The sequence below is a fragment of the Mus musculus genome, chromosome X, assembly GCF_000001635.26.
Source record: "Mus musculus strain C57BL/6J chromosome X, GRCm38.p6 C57BL/6J".
Classification (NCBI taxonomy): domain Eukaryota; kingdom Metazoa; phylum Chordata; class Mammalia; order Rodentia; family Muridae; genus Mus; species Mus musculus.
The window spans coordinates 136503460-136517510 of NC_000086.7; the positions used below are offsets into that span (position 1 = coordinate 136503460).

Consider the following 14051-nt stretch of genomic DNA (forward strand, 5'->3'; position numbering starts at 1 on the left):
CACCATTGCATACACTAGCAAGATTTTATTGAAAGGACCCAGATGTAGCTGTCTCTTGTGAGACTATGCCGGGGCCTAGCAAACACAGAAGTGGATGCTCACAGTCAGCTAATGGTTGGATCATAGGGCTCCCAATGGAGGAGCTAGAGAAAGTAGCCAAGGAGCTAAAGGGATCTGCAACCCTATAGGTGGAACAACATTATGAACTAACCAGTACCCTGGAGCTCTTGACTCTAGCTGCATATATATCAAAAGATGGCCTAGTCGGCCATCACTGGAAAGAGAGGCCCATTGGACTTGCAAACTTTATATGCCCCAGTACAGGGGAACACCAGGGCCAAAAAGGGGGAGTGGGTGGTTAGGGGAGTGGGGGTGAGTGGATATGGGGGACTTTTGGTATAGCATTGGAAATGTAAATGAGCTAAATACCTAATAAAAAAATGGAAAAAAAAACTTCTACTATTGGAGAACAAGGACGCTGATGTAACTGTCTCCTATATCCAGGCAAGTCTTTCAATGAAGAAGTCTGGACATGGAGCCAGCCACAAAATCTCTAATGTATAATTTACTCTGCATAGAAGATATGTCACGGTGAAGAATGCAAGGAAATCATGGGAGTGACCGACTGGTCCAGCCTGGGGCCCAGGCTGTGAGCGAGAGCCCACTCTTGACACTGTTAATGATACTCTGTTGTATCTTCAGACAGGGCCCTTGCAGGTCCATGCTCACAGAGGTTTAATCCATCAACCAATAGACACATATGCAGAGACATATGGCCAACCATGGAGCAGAGATTGGAGAATCCTGCAGAAGGTCAGATGGAAGGCTGTAGCAGCCAGGGTTTAAGGACACCTCAAGAAAACCAACAGAATCAACTAACCTGTGTTCATACGCCATCATAGAGATGGACCAACATCCAGTGAACCCACATAAGTCTGACCTAAGCCCTATGCACATTACAGTTGTTAGGTTTAGACTTCTTATTGTGTTCCTCTAACAGTGGGATCAGGGGCTGTGTCTGACTCTGATGCCAGATTATGTGTAGAGTGTGAGGCAGGAGGATGACTGCAAATGAAGAGTGTGAGGCAGAAGGATGACTGCAAGTGAAGTGTGAGAGGCTTGGGCATGATTCCTTGTGACGTTTGTGAGGCAAGGGAATGACTGTGATTGAGGTTATTAGGCAGGGGGATGACTGCAAGTGAAGAGTGTGAGGCAGAAAGATGACTGCGAGTGAAGGGTATGAGGCAGGGGCATGATTCCAAGTGAGGTGTGTGCAGCAAGGGAATGACTGTTTCCTCCTGCTGCGTTGCCTCCTCTAGCCTTCATATGAGAAGAGGCACATGATCTTCCTGCAACTTTAGATACCATGGCTGCTTCACGTCCATTGGAAGCCTGCCCCTTTTCTGAAGAGAAATGCAGGGAGATTGGATTGGGGTGGGGGAACCACGAGTGGAGCGAACAGAGCAAGAACTTCAGTCAGGATGTAAAATAAATCAATTAATTTAAAAAGAATTGTGAGATTTGTTTCTCTATATTTTAGGCAAATTGCATATGTTTTTTTAAACATTTATTTTTTTCTGCAAATGTGATTTTTAAAATTTTAAATGTAGCTTTACCACAACCTACAATATCTTCAAGACGGAGTCTGAAAGAGTGTCACAGAAATCAGAGAGTAGGCCTATGGACATATCTGAGGGTATTAGTTAGATTAAATGTGATATACGCCATATTTGGGGAAAGACACAATTTCCTAAGCAGGTTGTACTGAATTGTTTAATAGTGGACAATGATAGCTTAGCTCAACCATGTATCCTTTGATATCTCCACTTAAACTTTGGTACAGTGCAATCAAATGTCTATCTCTGGCGATTGTACTGGGAGTCAAACTTTTTCTCCCTTAAATATGAAAATAAAAATGTTTCAAGGCAAGTGTGGCAGCTAGACACACGTGTATTTCCAGTACTTGGCAGAAAAAATGGAGAAGGAACTTGGTCTGACTGAGTTGGTTCCTTGTCAGTGAGTTCTGGGGTAATCTGGGTTGAGTAATGAATGCTGTAAGAAAAAAACAACACAAAATTTAGAGAGACAGCAATATGAACACTATTAGATAGTCTTTGTGGAAATCCCTCCATTCACTTTCAGATGATGAAAAGAATTGTTCTTCTAAGAGTCTTCTCGGGAGCAACAAAGAACCAAGTATCTCAGAAAGCAGCTGGGTGTTTTGCTTTGTTTTTCTTGGTCTTTAGAGAAACAGACATAGGAGTGAGTGGTGAGAGACTCAGGCCTCACACTTCCTGTGGTTCATGGTCCTGCACAGGATCTGTGGTTGTGAACACTCAAGGACAGGAAGCTGACTGATTTGAGGATCATGGCCACACAGGACACTGATTTCCTGTGTCCTGTTAAGTCTTGAAATAGGGTCCTCAATGAAGGAGCTAGAGAAAGTACCCAAGGAGCTGAAGGGGTCTGTAACCCTATAGGTGGAACAACAATATGAACTAACCAGTACCTCCAGAGCTCATGACTCTGGCAGCATAAGTAGCAGAAGATGGCCTAATCGGCCATCATTGGGAAGAGAGGCCCTTGGTCTGAGGAGACTATATGCACCAGTATAGGGGAATGCCAAGGCCAAGAAGTAGGAGTGAGTGGGTTGGGGAGCAGGGAGAGGGGGGAAGTTATAGGGGATTTTCAGAGAGGAAACAAAGATAGGGGATAACATTTGAAATGTAAATGAAGAAAACATCTGATAAAATAAAATAAAAGAGAAACAGGAGGTCAACTGGTTATTACAAAAGTACCAAAAAATATTTTGGAAGTGTGAATAAGTTCTGGAATAAATATTTTCATTTCCTATAAAATATAAAATAAAATAAAATAAAATAAAATAAATCATTTATCTAGGAAATAAAAAGAAGAAAATACATAAACAAGGAAGACAGGCGTCCCAGAAAAGGCAGATTCTCTCTTAACATGCAGACTCACTGATTTTAGTGGTGGCCAAAAATACTATAATCTCCTTAGCCTTATGCTGAGCTGACTGTAAAAGGGTCTTGGGTGTGGGCCTCAGTTACATGTATTCAACCTGTGAAACATGGTCTGGATTTCATGATGTTTGGGCTTCTAGACTTAGAGACTGATGGATTGAAAATATAGTAGAAATGCTCAAGACTCGCTCATTTTAGAAAATATGGCACTGGTATACTGACTTACATGTTACCTACAGATATATGATTGAAATAACAGGCAGACAGATAGACAGACATAAAAATAGATGATGGATAGAAGAAAGAATTGTGATAAGTAGATGTCAGTAGGGTTGACATATAGATTAATAAATCAAAAACATATAGATGAGGCCAGGCAGTGGTGGCACATACCTTGAATCCCCGTGTTTGGGAGGCAGAAGCAGGCAAGTAATGAGAGATCAAATCCAACCTAGTTTACACAAAGAGTTCCAGGTTAACCAGGGCTACACAGATAAACCCTCTCTTGAAAAAAAATACACAGGTGATTGACACACTGGTTAACTGATAGCATCAAGAGGACAGGTAAAAGGTGAGTAATTACTTGATTGATAATAGTTATATATGTATGACAGACAAGTGATAGATAAGTAGAAGAAAGATTAGGTAGATGTTAGAAAGATACATAGATGAAAGATAGTAGATAGACATGTAATAGGTGATATAGAGATAGAGACAACATGATTATAAATGACACTGATACGTAATAGACATAACCAAACTTATGGGGCACAGTAAAGGTGTTCATAGCACTAAGTCCACAAAGATTAAATATTTTGTGGAGATCTAGTACAAGGAACTTACCAGCACACCTGAAAGCTCTAGAACATAAAGAAGAATTCACACCCCAAAGAAGTAGAAGGCAAGAAATAATCCAACTTGTGGCTGACTTTAATAGAATAGAAACACAATGAATACAAAGAATCAATGAATCAGGAAGCCCGTTCACTGAGAAAAATCAAACTGTTGTCCAAATTAGTGGAAACACACACAGGGAGAGAGAATGGGTCTCCAAATTAACAAATGAGAAATGAACACAGGGATGTAAAAACAAACACTGAGTGAATACAGAGGCTCAGAAGGACCTACTTAAAAACCTGTACTCCAACAAATCAGAAAAATCTAAGAGAAGTGGATTATTTCCTCGACACATACCACATACAAAAGATAAATCAAGTTCAGATGAGCAATTTAAACAGATCTATAGTCCCTAGTGAAGTAGAACCAGTCATTACAAGGCCCCCAACCCCCACCCCAAATGAAGAAGAAGCTTGAGACAGATTTAGCAGAGATTTAATGTGAATATTCTGCAAGTTATTCTACAAAGTATAAAAAGGCGGAATATTTCTCAGTTCATTTTTTGATGCCTCAATTACCCTGATATCCAAACCATGCAAAGACCAAAGAAAGAAGGAAAACTGCAGACAAACTTTCCCTCAAGAAAATACAGTGGAAAAATAATCAAAATATATTTGCTAACTGAATCAAAGAATACACAAAAAAAATCTCATCCGCCGTGATCACGGGATTTCAGCCACAGAGATACAAGCGTGCTTCTACCTATGTAAACTGATAAATGTGATACACCACACTGAAGGGGAAGACAACATGTGTCATGTGATGCAGAATCACATAGCATTTTTCCTGAGAGAGGACATTTGTTGTTTGAACAGACTATAAGTGGGATGCAGCAGACAGGGAGTGGCGCTTGCACAGCCAGCTGTGCAGCTCTTCATTGGTCTTGTGTCTTCTCTGACCTTCACTTTGTTGAGAGAGTCATGGCAGGAAAACCCTGGCATTCAGCTGGTCTTGGCTGTGTCCAAAGGCTCACACCAATTCAGTGGAGGCCTGACAGTTTCTGCTGGATTATGCTATCATTGCTGATCCGTACTTGGTGGCACTTTTAAACTGGACAGCTGGTATCCTGCCACGAATGTGCCTGATCAGAATTGATAACCCCAAAAGACTACCAAGGAACTGATTAAATAAATTTATTTTTTGAATAATAAAATGACCACACTGGGGTCCTTTTTATTAAAGCTCCAGCTTAGGCTCACTGTCAACCCCGAAACAGCAGTACAAGAGCGGGGGAAGCCCAAACTTAGTTTCCAGCAAGCATTACAAACAAGCAAGGGGATTTTTCAGCTTAGCATACATCTGATGGGGAGGGGCTGTGATTTCCCTTAAAATGATTGGCTTGTGCTGGCCGCCAAACCATAAACTTGACTACTGCTTTCTTCAGGATTGGTAGTTGTTAAGGAGTGACTTGGAAACTAGTGTTAGGCGCATGCTTGCTCGGGAGTACCCTGGAAACTAGTGCTGGGTGCAGGATCTTTGGTTGACTTGAGTTCAACCTTAGGTCAAGTTCTCTAAATGGATAAATGGAGCCAGAACCCAGGAGTGGGCTGGTCTCTAAACACTTCTAAACTAGACCACTGACATCCTGACAAACACAGATTTACATTACCCCCTAAAGCTACTTCTAAACCGGTCCACATTCCCTTGTCCTATTTACCATCTTTTCCCTCCTACATTTGGATAGTGGGCTAGAAGGGGGGTGCGGGTCAAAGCATTTAAAAATCCTTATTAAAGTAGGTTTTGAAAATCTCAGTCTAGATCATATCATCAAAAATGGAAGTTGCATCATCATATCATCAGTTGCAGAAGAGGCCCTCGGAAAAATCCAACACCTGTCACAATAAAAGTCCTGGAGAGTTTGGAGATGCAAAATCGATGCATTAATAAAGCGAAGAGACAGTTTTCAGCAAGCCCATAGACAACATCGACTTCTATGGATAAAACACAAACCAATTTCAGTATAGTCAGGAAATGACAAACATGTTGACTCTCTCCATACCTGCTCAATACAGTACTTAAGGTTTTAGCTAAAGCACTAAGACAAATGAAGGAGATCAAGGGAGTAAAACTTGAAGGAAAAGGTCAAGTCATATGTATTGGCAGATGATAGGATAGGGTAGCATACACAAATGACCCAAATATTCCACAGGGAAATGACAAATTTGAACCTGCATCCTCCATCCTGCCCAGCATCCCCCCTCGGGGGAAGTCAGTGAGAAGGCACAAAATCAACAACACAAACTCTGCAAGCAGGTGAGAATGCAGATGCAAGCTGATTTATTATAGCTTGGGGGAGGGTTATAACCTCCGCCCTAACACCATTGGTCTGATCCAGGTGCTCTCTCTTTGTAGTGTCCCCTCATTCAACATTGCTCCAGCTGTAAGTTGTTCCTACAGGCTCAGGCAAATTTCTAGGTTGGCCATATGCAGAAATCATCATTGAGGCCTTGATGTCCCATTTGTTTGTTTGTTGTTGTTTGTTTGTTTGTTTGTTTGTTTTGCATAGCCTTGTGGAAGCAGCCACCCCCTGGCCGTGGGTCCTTTCTGTTCCTCCTAAAACAACTGTTAAACACTTTCAGCAGAGTAGTTGGATACAAAATTAACTCTCAAAAATCAGAAGTCCTCTCATGTACAAACATCCCATGACAGGAAAAAGAAACCAGGGGAAAAATAGCTTTCAAAAGAGCCTCAATAATCTAAAGCACTTTTGAGTATTTAACATAGCAAGTGGAAGACTTGGACTATAAAACAGTCAAGTGTTTAAAGAAATGTTAAATGATGAAAAGATCAAATGCTCATGGATCGGTAGTGGTAACAAGATAAAAAAATTGACATCCTACCAAAGGTAACCTACACACGCCATGCAACCCGTATGCAAATTCCATTACAATCTGCACAAACCATAAAAAGACCGTTTTTAGCTTCATGTGAAATGAGAAAGAAAAGAAAGTGTAGCTAAAAACATCCAAAATTCCTGATTTCAAGTTTTCTTTCTGGGTCTGGTTTATTTTTAGTTCAGCCTTTATACCGGTGTATTTTGTGATGACACCCCTTAATGGCCTAATAATACTCCAGTGTACAAATAATCCATGATTTCTTTTCCATTCTTCTGTGGAGAAACATGTATGTTGTTTCCAAATTCTAGCTATGCTGAACAGGACAGGGGTGAACATGTATGTGCTGGTGGATCTATGGTAGAATGAATGGTCCTTTAGGTATATGACCTAGAAAGATAGAACCATGTCTTGCTCTATAACGATTCCCATCTTCCTGAGTAATCTCACACCAATTACCAGAGTTGCTGTATAAGTCTTCACTCCAACCAGCAATAGATGAATAATTCCTTCATTTTGCTCTGTAGCCAGGATTAACTGTCACTTGTTTTGTTGACCTATATATAGCTCTTGTGCACAACCTTGGTCATAAGCAGAGCAGGGTATTGATACAAATTTAGACAGGTTCTAATCAAATAGGAAACACCCACATAATTCCAGATAGCTATGCACATCTGGTCTTTGAAAATGAGGCCAGAAATACATTCTGGAAAAAAAAACACCTACTTTAACAAACAGTACTGGTCAAACTGGATGGCTGACTGGTCTACAGGATGGCCTTTTGAACCGTTTCTTCATTATTGGAGGCACTGAGATCAACAATAAATAAATGAGATCTCATGAAACTGAGGAGCCTCATCAAGGAAATGCACACTGTCATTCAGACAATGATGCAGCCTGCAAAATGGGAAACAATTATTACCACCTCCACTTAGCCCAAGCATATAAAGAACTCATAAAAGTAGATATGAGGGAAACAAATAAACCTAGTATAACATGTTTTACAGACATAAGCAGAATTCTCAGAAGAGTTAATTCAAATAGCTAAAAAGCATTAAACACATGTTCAACATACTTAGCATCAAGAAAACGCAAATCAGTTACTTTAATAACATTTCCTCTTAGAAGTGTCACAATGCCTAAGATCAATAAGTCAAGTGATAGCTCATTCTCACAAGGAAGTGAATCTAAGGAAACTCTCATCTATTTCTGGTGGGAGTGAAGACTTGTACAGCCACTACAGAAATTAGTGTGTTATTCCTCAGGAAGATGGGAAACAGCATACCACAAAATGCAATTATATCACTCCTGAGATATACACAAAGGGTATTTCATCCTACCAAAGAGATACTAGCACCAACACATTTACTGCTATCCTGTTCTTCATGGCTCCAGTTTGTAAACAATACATATGGTCCCCAAAAGAAAGAGTTGGTAAAGAAAGCATTTACACAATGAAATATTGCTAAACCATTCTATAGGGGGCATCTCACAATACACAGGTAAATGGCATCTGGCATGTTTGGTACAGGGAGGTACTGTGTGTACCACCAAAAGAGAAACATAAACACCAACCTGGCCACAGAGCCTTCAATCTACATTGGAATCATGCTTACAAGATAAGCAAGGTCGGTGGTGGCAAAAAGTCGTGAGAGCAACCAACTGATATCACCTGTGACTTAAAGCCCACTGCATAAGATGGAACCTGTCCTCAATTGTACTTGGGTGGCTGAGAACCAGACATGAGATATCCTATGGTCCTAGTGTAAAAAACACATTGTAGTTTAAAAGAAATAAAAAGTAGCAATAAAGTGACTCCTAATGACATCCCTTATATGCACATAAGTACCTGAGTGTTCATTCCTACATAGATCCCTCCCTCACACCCATCCCATGACAGTTCAGGGAACCCAGAAGGAAAGTAGGCAGACAAGGATTGTGAGCCAAGGGGACAGACGGAGGACAACACGTGAACAAAAGGCTGGTTCTCAGCTTGCCTAAAGCTGTGGCCCTTTAACACGTTTCATCATGCTATGGTGACCCACAGCTGTAAAATCGTTTTTGTTGCTATTTCATGACTATAGTTCTGACACTGTCACAGATTATCATGTGATTCTCTGTCATGCAGGATATCTGATATGTGACCCATGTGAAACTGTTATGCGTCCCCCAGAGGGATAGTGACCCACAAGGTGAGAGCCATTGCTCTGAAAAACCACATGATTAAAGCTCACAGGGACTCACATAGACAGGAGGGAGGCGTGCACAGAGCCTTCAGGTGTTCCGGTGTCGTGTGTGTGTGTGTGTGTGTGTGTGTGTGTGTGTGTGCGTGTGCATGTGTGTACATGAGTATGTGTGTGTGTGTGTCTGTGTGTCTGTATCTGTGTCTGTGTGTGTGTGCATGTGCATGGTATGGTGTGCATGTGTCTGTATGTGCATGTGTGTGTACAAGTGTGTTCATGTCCATGTATGTGTGTGTGCATATGTGTGTGCATGTGTGTGTACAAGTGTGATCGTGTCCATGTATGTGTGTGTGCATATGTGTGTGCATGTGTGTGTACAAGTGTGATCATGTCCATGTATGTGTGTGTGCATATGTGTGTGTGCATGTGTGTGTACAAGTGTGGTCATGTCCATGTATGTGTGTGTGCATATGTGTGTGTGCATGTGTATCTGTGTGTGTGTGTGTGTGTGTATAAAACAAATTCCAATTTAGGTATTTTAATGGGATTCATGAGTATACAAATGAGTGGATCTGTGATTCTTGTGCTTTCCTCAAGATCTTTTCCCCTTTTACTTTGTTTCATCCAAATCTGATCTGATAGCATTTGCTTTCTCTTTCTGTATTTTATTTTGTCATTACTTAATAATATCCCTTTAGAAGCCCGTTCTTTTTTTCCTATAGACAGACAGAGAGGGAGCAGGTTCACGTGGGGAGGAACTATGAGTCACAAAGCAAAGGGAAGCCATAATCTTGATGAATTCTATGAGAAAAAAAATATGGTAACAAAAAAGAAACTGATAATAAAAAATGCAAATGGTATTTTCACAGGGAAATCTGCAAACCTCTTTTTGCAGCAACCATGGAGCTACGGGAGTATTACTTGTGTTCGAAGCAATTTGTTTATATGTTACTAATGGGTATACTATGAGAGAGGGTTTGTAGGGGTCAGGTGCTTGCCACAACTTAGGTGTGTAGGTGAGTGGACCATTTTGTGCAGTCAGTATTTATCCTCCAGCTTTAAGTCAGTTGCTGTGATGGACCTTCAATTACAAGACTCACTCACAGGGCAAGGTTCTCGGTCACTACAAAGCCATCTCCTCAGTAGCAAGTAATTATTTTAAAACTAAACAATGTTGACATTGTTTATCTTCAGAAAACATTACCAAATATTGTTGCTTATGCTTCGGCATTTCTGAGGATGAATGGTTAAGGCTCTGTCAGTCTCTTAATTACCAGCACACACAATAAACCTAAGAGGCTGTAGTGGCATCCATATGTTTGTGGTAGATGATAGCTCTATAATTGAACTTAATATCTGCTCTACCTCAAGGAAAGAATTCCTAGTTCTAGAAATCTATCCAAATATTCAGGACTAGTGAGACCATTGCTTTTGGAGAGATCTAAAATCTGCGAGTTTACAAAATAAAAATAATTCCCAATTTCATGACAGATGTCAAAATATTTATGCTTGTATTCATAGGTACATATAAACACTGTCCCCATAAAAAGGAAGAAAAAAAAAGGAAAACAACATTCTATTCACCACAGACAAACACAGTACAAAAACTGAAGCCTGTAAAAGTAAAGAGAAACACTGATCGTGTGATGCCCAGATGCAGGGGCTCCATCTGAGTCTAACACTCCTTTGCAAGTGAGGCTCACAGGTCATCATGCAATACGGGGAAGGATTCTAAGAATCAGAGGAACAGGAAGTGTGGTGTGAGATTTCATCTCCTAGAAATGTGGTCAGCTCTAAAATTATAGACATATAAATAACATTATACCGATTCAACAGACTGCACTTATATATTTAGAAATATATACCTAGATATGTAGACTTAATTAAATATAAAAGTGTATCTGAGGGTGAACAAATCAGCTACATGGTGAGTACAGACTGAGGTGAGTAAAGGCAAGGAGAAATCAAATAATTATTATTGATTTGAAAAACGTATTAGTGTATGTTTTAAGTTTGAAAAATTTAGATTCTCGCTAAGACAAAATGGATACCAGTCAGCAGAGGATACTACAGCCAGCAAAAATTTCACCCACGTTGATGAAAAAAATGTCTTAAAGGAAAGAACCAAATGAAGGGACACACACACACACTATCACCACCAATGTAAAACTGATAGGAAGTTACAATTATTGGACATAAGTATCTCTCAGGTCAATGGAATCAATTCCCCAATAAAAAGGAACAGGTTAATCGAATGGATGCAAAAACAGGATCCACCATTCTGAGTAGAAGAAATTCACCCTGACATGGAGGATAAACATTACCTTAGAATAAAAGGCTGGAAAAGGATTTACCAAGTAGACTCAAAAAGCAAGGTCAGGCTTCCATCCTAACATAATGACATAAGTCTAATAAAATAGACTTTCAACCAAAATCCACCAGAGGAGATAGAGGAGGGCACTTTGCACTCATCACAAGAAAAATCCACAAAGAAACGTCAATCACCCAGAAACTGATGGGAACAATGCAGAGTCCCACAGCCAAACATTCAGCAGAGGTTGGAGAATCCTGTGGAAGAGGGGGAAAGGGTAGTAGGAGCCAGTGAGGTCAAGGACACAACAACAAAACCTACAGAGTCAGCTAACCTGGGCTTACAGGTGCTCACAGAGCCTGACCCACCAACCAGACAGCATGCATGGGAGGAGCATAAGCCCTCTCTACATGTAGGTAGTAGATGTGCAGCTAGTTTTCATACGGGACCCCGAAAAAAGGAGCAGGGGCTGCCTCTCACTCCGTTGCCTGCCTTTGGAGTGAGCTGCCATGTCTAGCCTCAATAAGAAAAGATACATCTATATTCCTACTGAACTTGATATGCCAAGGAAAGTTGATATCCATGGAAGGGCTACTCTTCTCAGAAGAGGAAGGGAGGGAAGATGGAGAAGTAGAAAGGAGAGGGAGATACTGACATGAGAGGAGATAGGGGAAGCTGGGATACACATGAAAGTACAAACAAATTATTTAATTAAAAATGTAGAATCATATACATATATATTACAAAGCCTAAAATACTATTATCTGTTAAATAATGAATACTACATATGCATACTTCATTTGCAGTGTTTCTGTGCAGCCAGTTGTTTGTTGTGGAAACTGTAGTCCTGCTTCAAATGTTGCCATTTCTTTACAGTGGCCTTGCTGGTTCTTGCCCTCTTACATATTCTTCTAGAAATAGATCTTAATCTTTATGTTTCTTACCTGGTCCTGTCATTGAGTGTTTAATATGTTGTGCTGGAATAAGAAGAAGAGAAACAGAGTCAGGAGCTATCAAAACCATTTGGAAAATGCAAAAATGACTTGTCAAGTTATACATATCAGAAGCACTCACATAGGACAACCGTTCCTGAATGAAGTGGGAAACAGAATGAATCTATGTCTAGGTTTTTTGTAAAGAATGGTAAGCCTATATGACTGGACACATCCTTCAGAAGATACAGTTGTGTCCTGTGCTTGCAGAGGGTCCAGCATCAGATGCACATACCTACACTAGAAGTATCACTTCTCCCAGTGACCCCTGCACCAGGGCCTCTAATCAACACCCACTTCGGGCATTACTAAACACCAGTGCTCAGATGAAAATACTCACAGACACATGCACAGAATTTTAAAGTGAAATATTTTAAAGAATTTGAATATTAGGTCATAAAACACAATTGAATTAGAGTTAAAACGCACTTGCCTTATCTCTGTGACTTTTAAACAGAAGTGCAATTTTATTACTCTAAATAACTAATCAATCAGCTATAATTACATAATTGTGACTTGAAACTGGATGGAGCACAGCATAGTAATTTTGATTGAGAGATTACTTTTGCTTTTATAACATGAATGATATTCATTGAACACATCACACATAACACCACAGGAAACATTGATGCTCAGGTTTAGAAAGAAACAGAGTACATAAATGGTTTTAGTATGTTAATCAAGTTAAAACATTTAGAACAAGAAGGTTTGGTCCAAGACATAACTCAATTCTGGTCATAGAAAATGCTGTGTCTCTGTAACTCCTTCCATGGGTGTTTTGTTCCCAATTCTAAGGAGGGGCATAGTGTCCACACTTCAGTCTTCATTCTTCTTGAGTTTCATGTGTTTAGCAAATTGTATCTTATATCTTGGGAATCCTAGGTTTGGGGCTAATATCCACTTATCAGTGAGTGCATATTGTGTGAGTTCCTTTGTGAATGTGTTACTTCACTCAGGATGATGCCCTCCAGGTCCATCCATTTGGCTAGGAATTTCATAAATTCATTCTTTTTAATAGCTGAGTAGTACTCCATTGTGTAGATGTACCACATTTTCTGTATCCATTCCTCTTTTGAGGGGCATCTGGGTTCTTTCCAGCTTCTGGCTATTATAAATAAGGCTGCTATGAACATAGTGGAGCATGTGTCCTTCTTACCCGTTGGGGCATCTTCTGGATATATGCCCAGGAGAGGTATTGCTGGATCCTCCGGTAGTACTATGTCCAATTTTCTGAGGAACCGCCAGACTGATTTCCAGAGTGGTTGTACAAGCCTGCAATCACACCAACAATGGAGGAGTGTTCCTCTTTCTCCTCATCCTTGCCAGCATCTGCTGTCACCTGAATTTTTGATCTTAGCCATTCTGACTGGTGTGAGGTGGAATCTCAGGGTTGTTTTGATTTGCATTTCCCTGATGATTAAGGATGTTGAACATTTTTTCAGGTGCTTCTCTGCCTGAGATGAAAGGATGGACCATGTAGAGACTGCCATATCCAGGGATCCACCCCATAATCAGCATCCAAACGCTGACACCATTGCATACACTAGCAAGATTTTATCGAAAGGACCCAGATGTAGCTGTCTCTTGTGAGACTATGCCGGGGCCTAGCAAACACAGAAGTGGATGCTCACAGTCAGCTAATGGATGGATCACAGGCCTCCCAATGGAGGAGCTAGAGAAAGAACCCAAGGAGCTAAAGGGATCTGCAACCCTATAGGTGGAACAACATTATGAACTAACCAGTACCCCGGAGCTCTTGACTCTAGCTGCATATGTATCAAAAGATGGCCTAGTCGGCCATCACTGGAAAGAGAGGCACATTGGACACGCAAATTTTATATGCCCCAGTA

General features: G+C 40.5%; 1 protein-coding gene across 1 annotated transcript in view; it reads right to left on the minus strand.

Annotated features, from left to right (window-relative positions):
* Kir3dl2 (killer cell immunoglobulin-like receptor, three domains, long cytoplasmic tail, 2) overlaps positions 1–14051 on the minus strand; it is a 96151-nt gene that overhangs the window by 55533 nt on the left and 26567 nt on the right. The window contains exon 2 of the mRNA XM_006528538.3: positions 12154–12186. Within this exon, the coding sequence (XP_006528601.1) occupies positions 12154–12166 (13 nt within the window). The 5' untranslated portion in view covers positions 12167–12186. The remainder of the gene's footprint in view (positions 1–12153; positions 12187–14051) is intronic.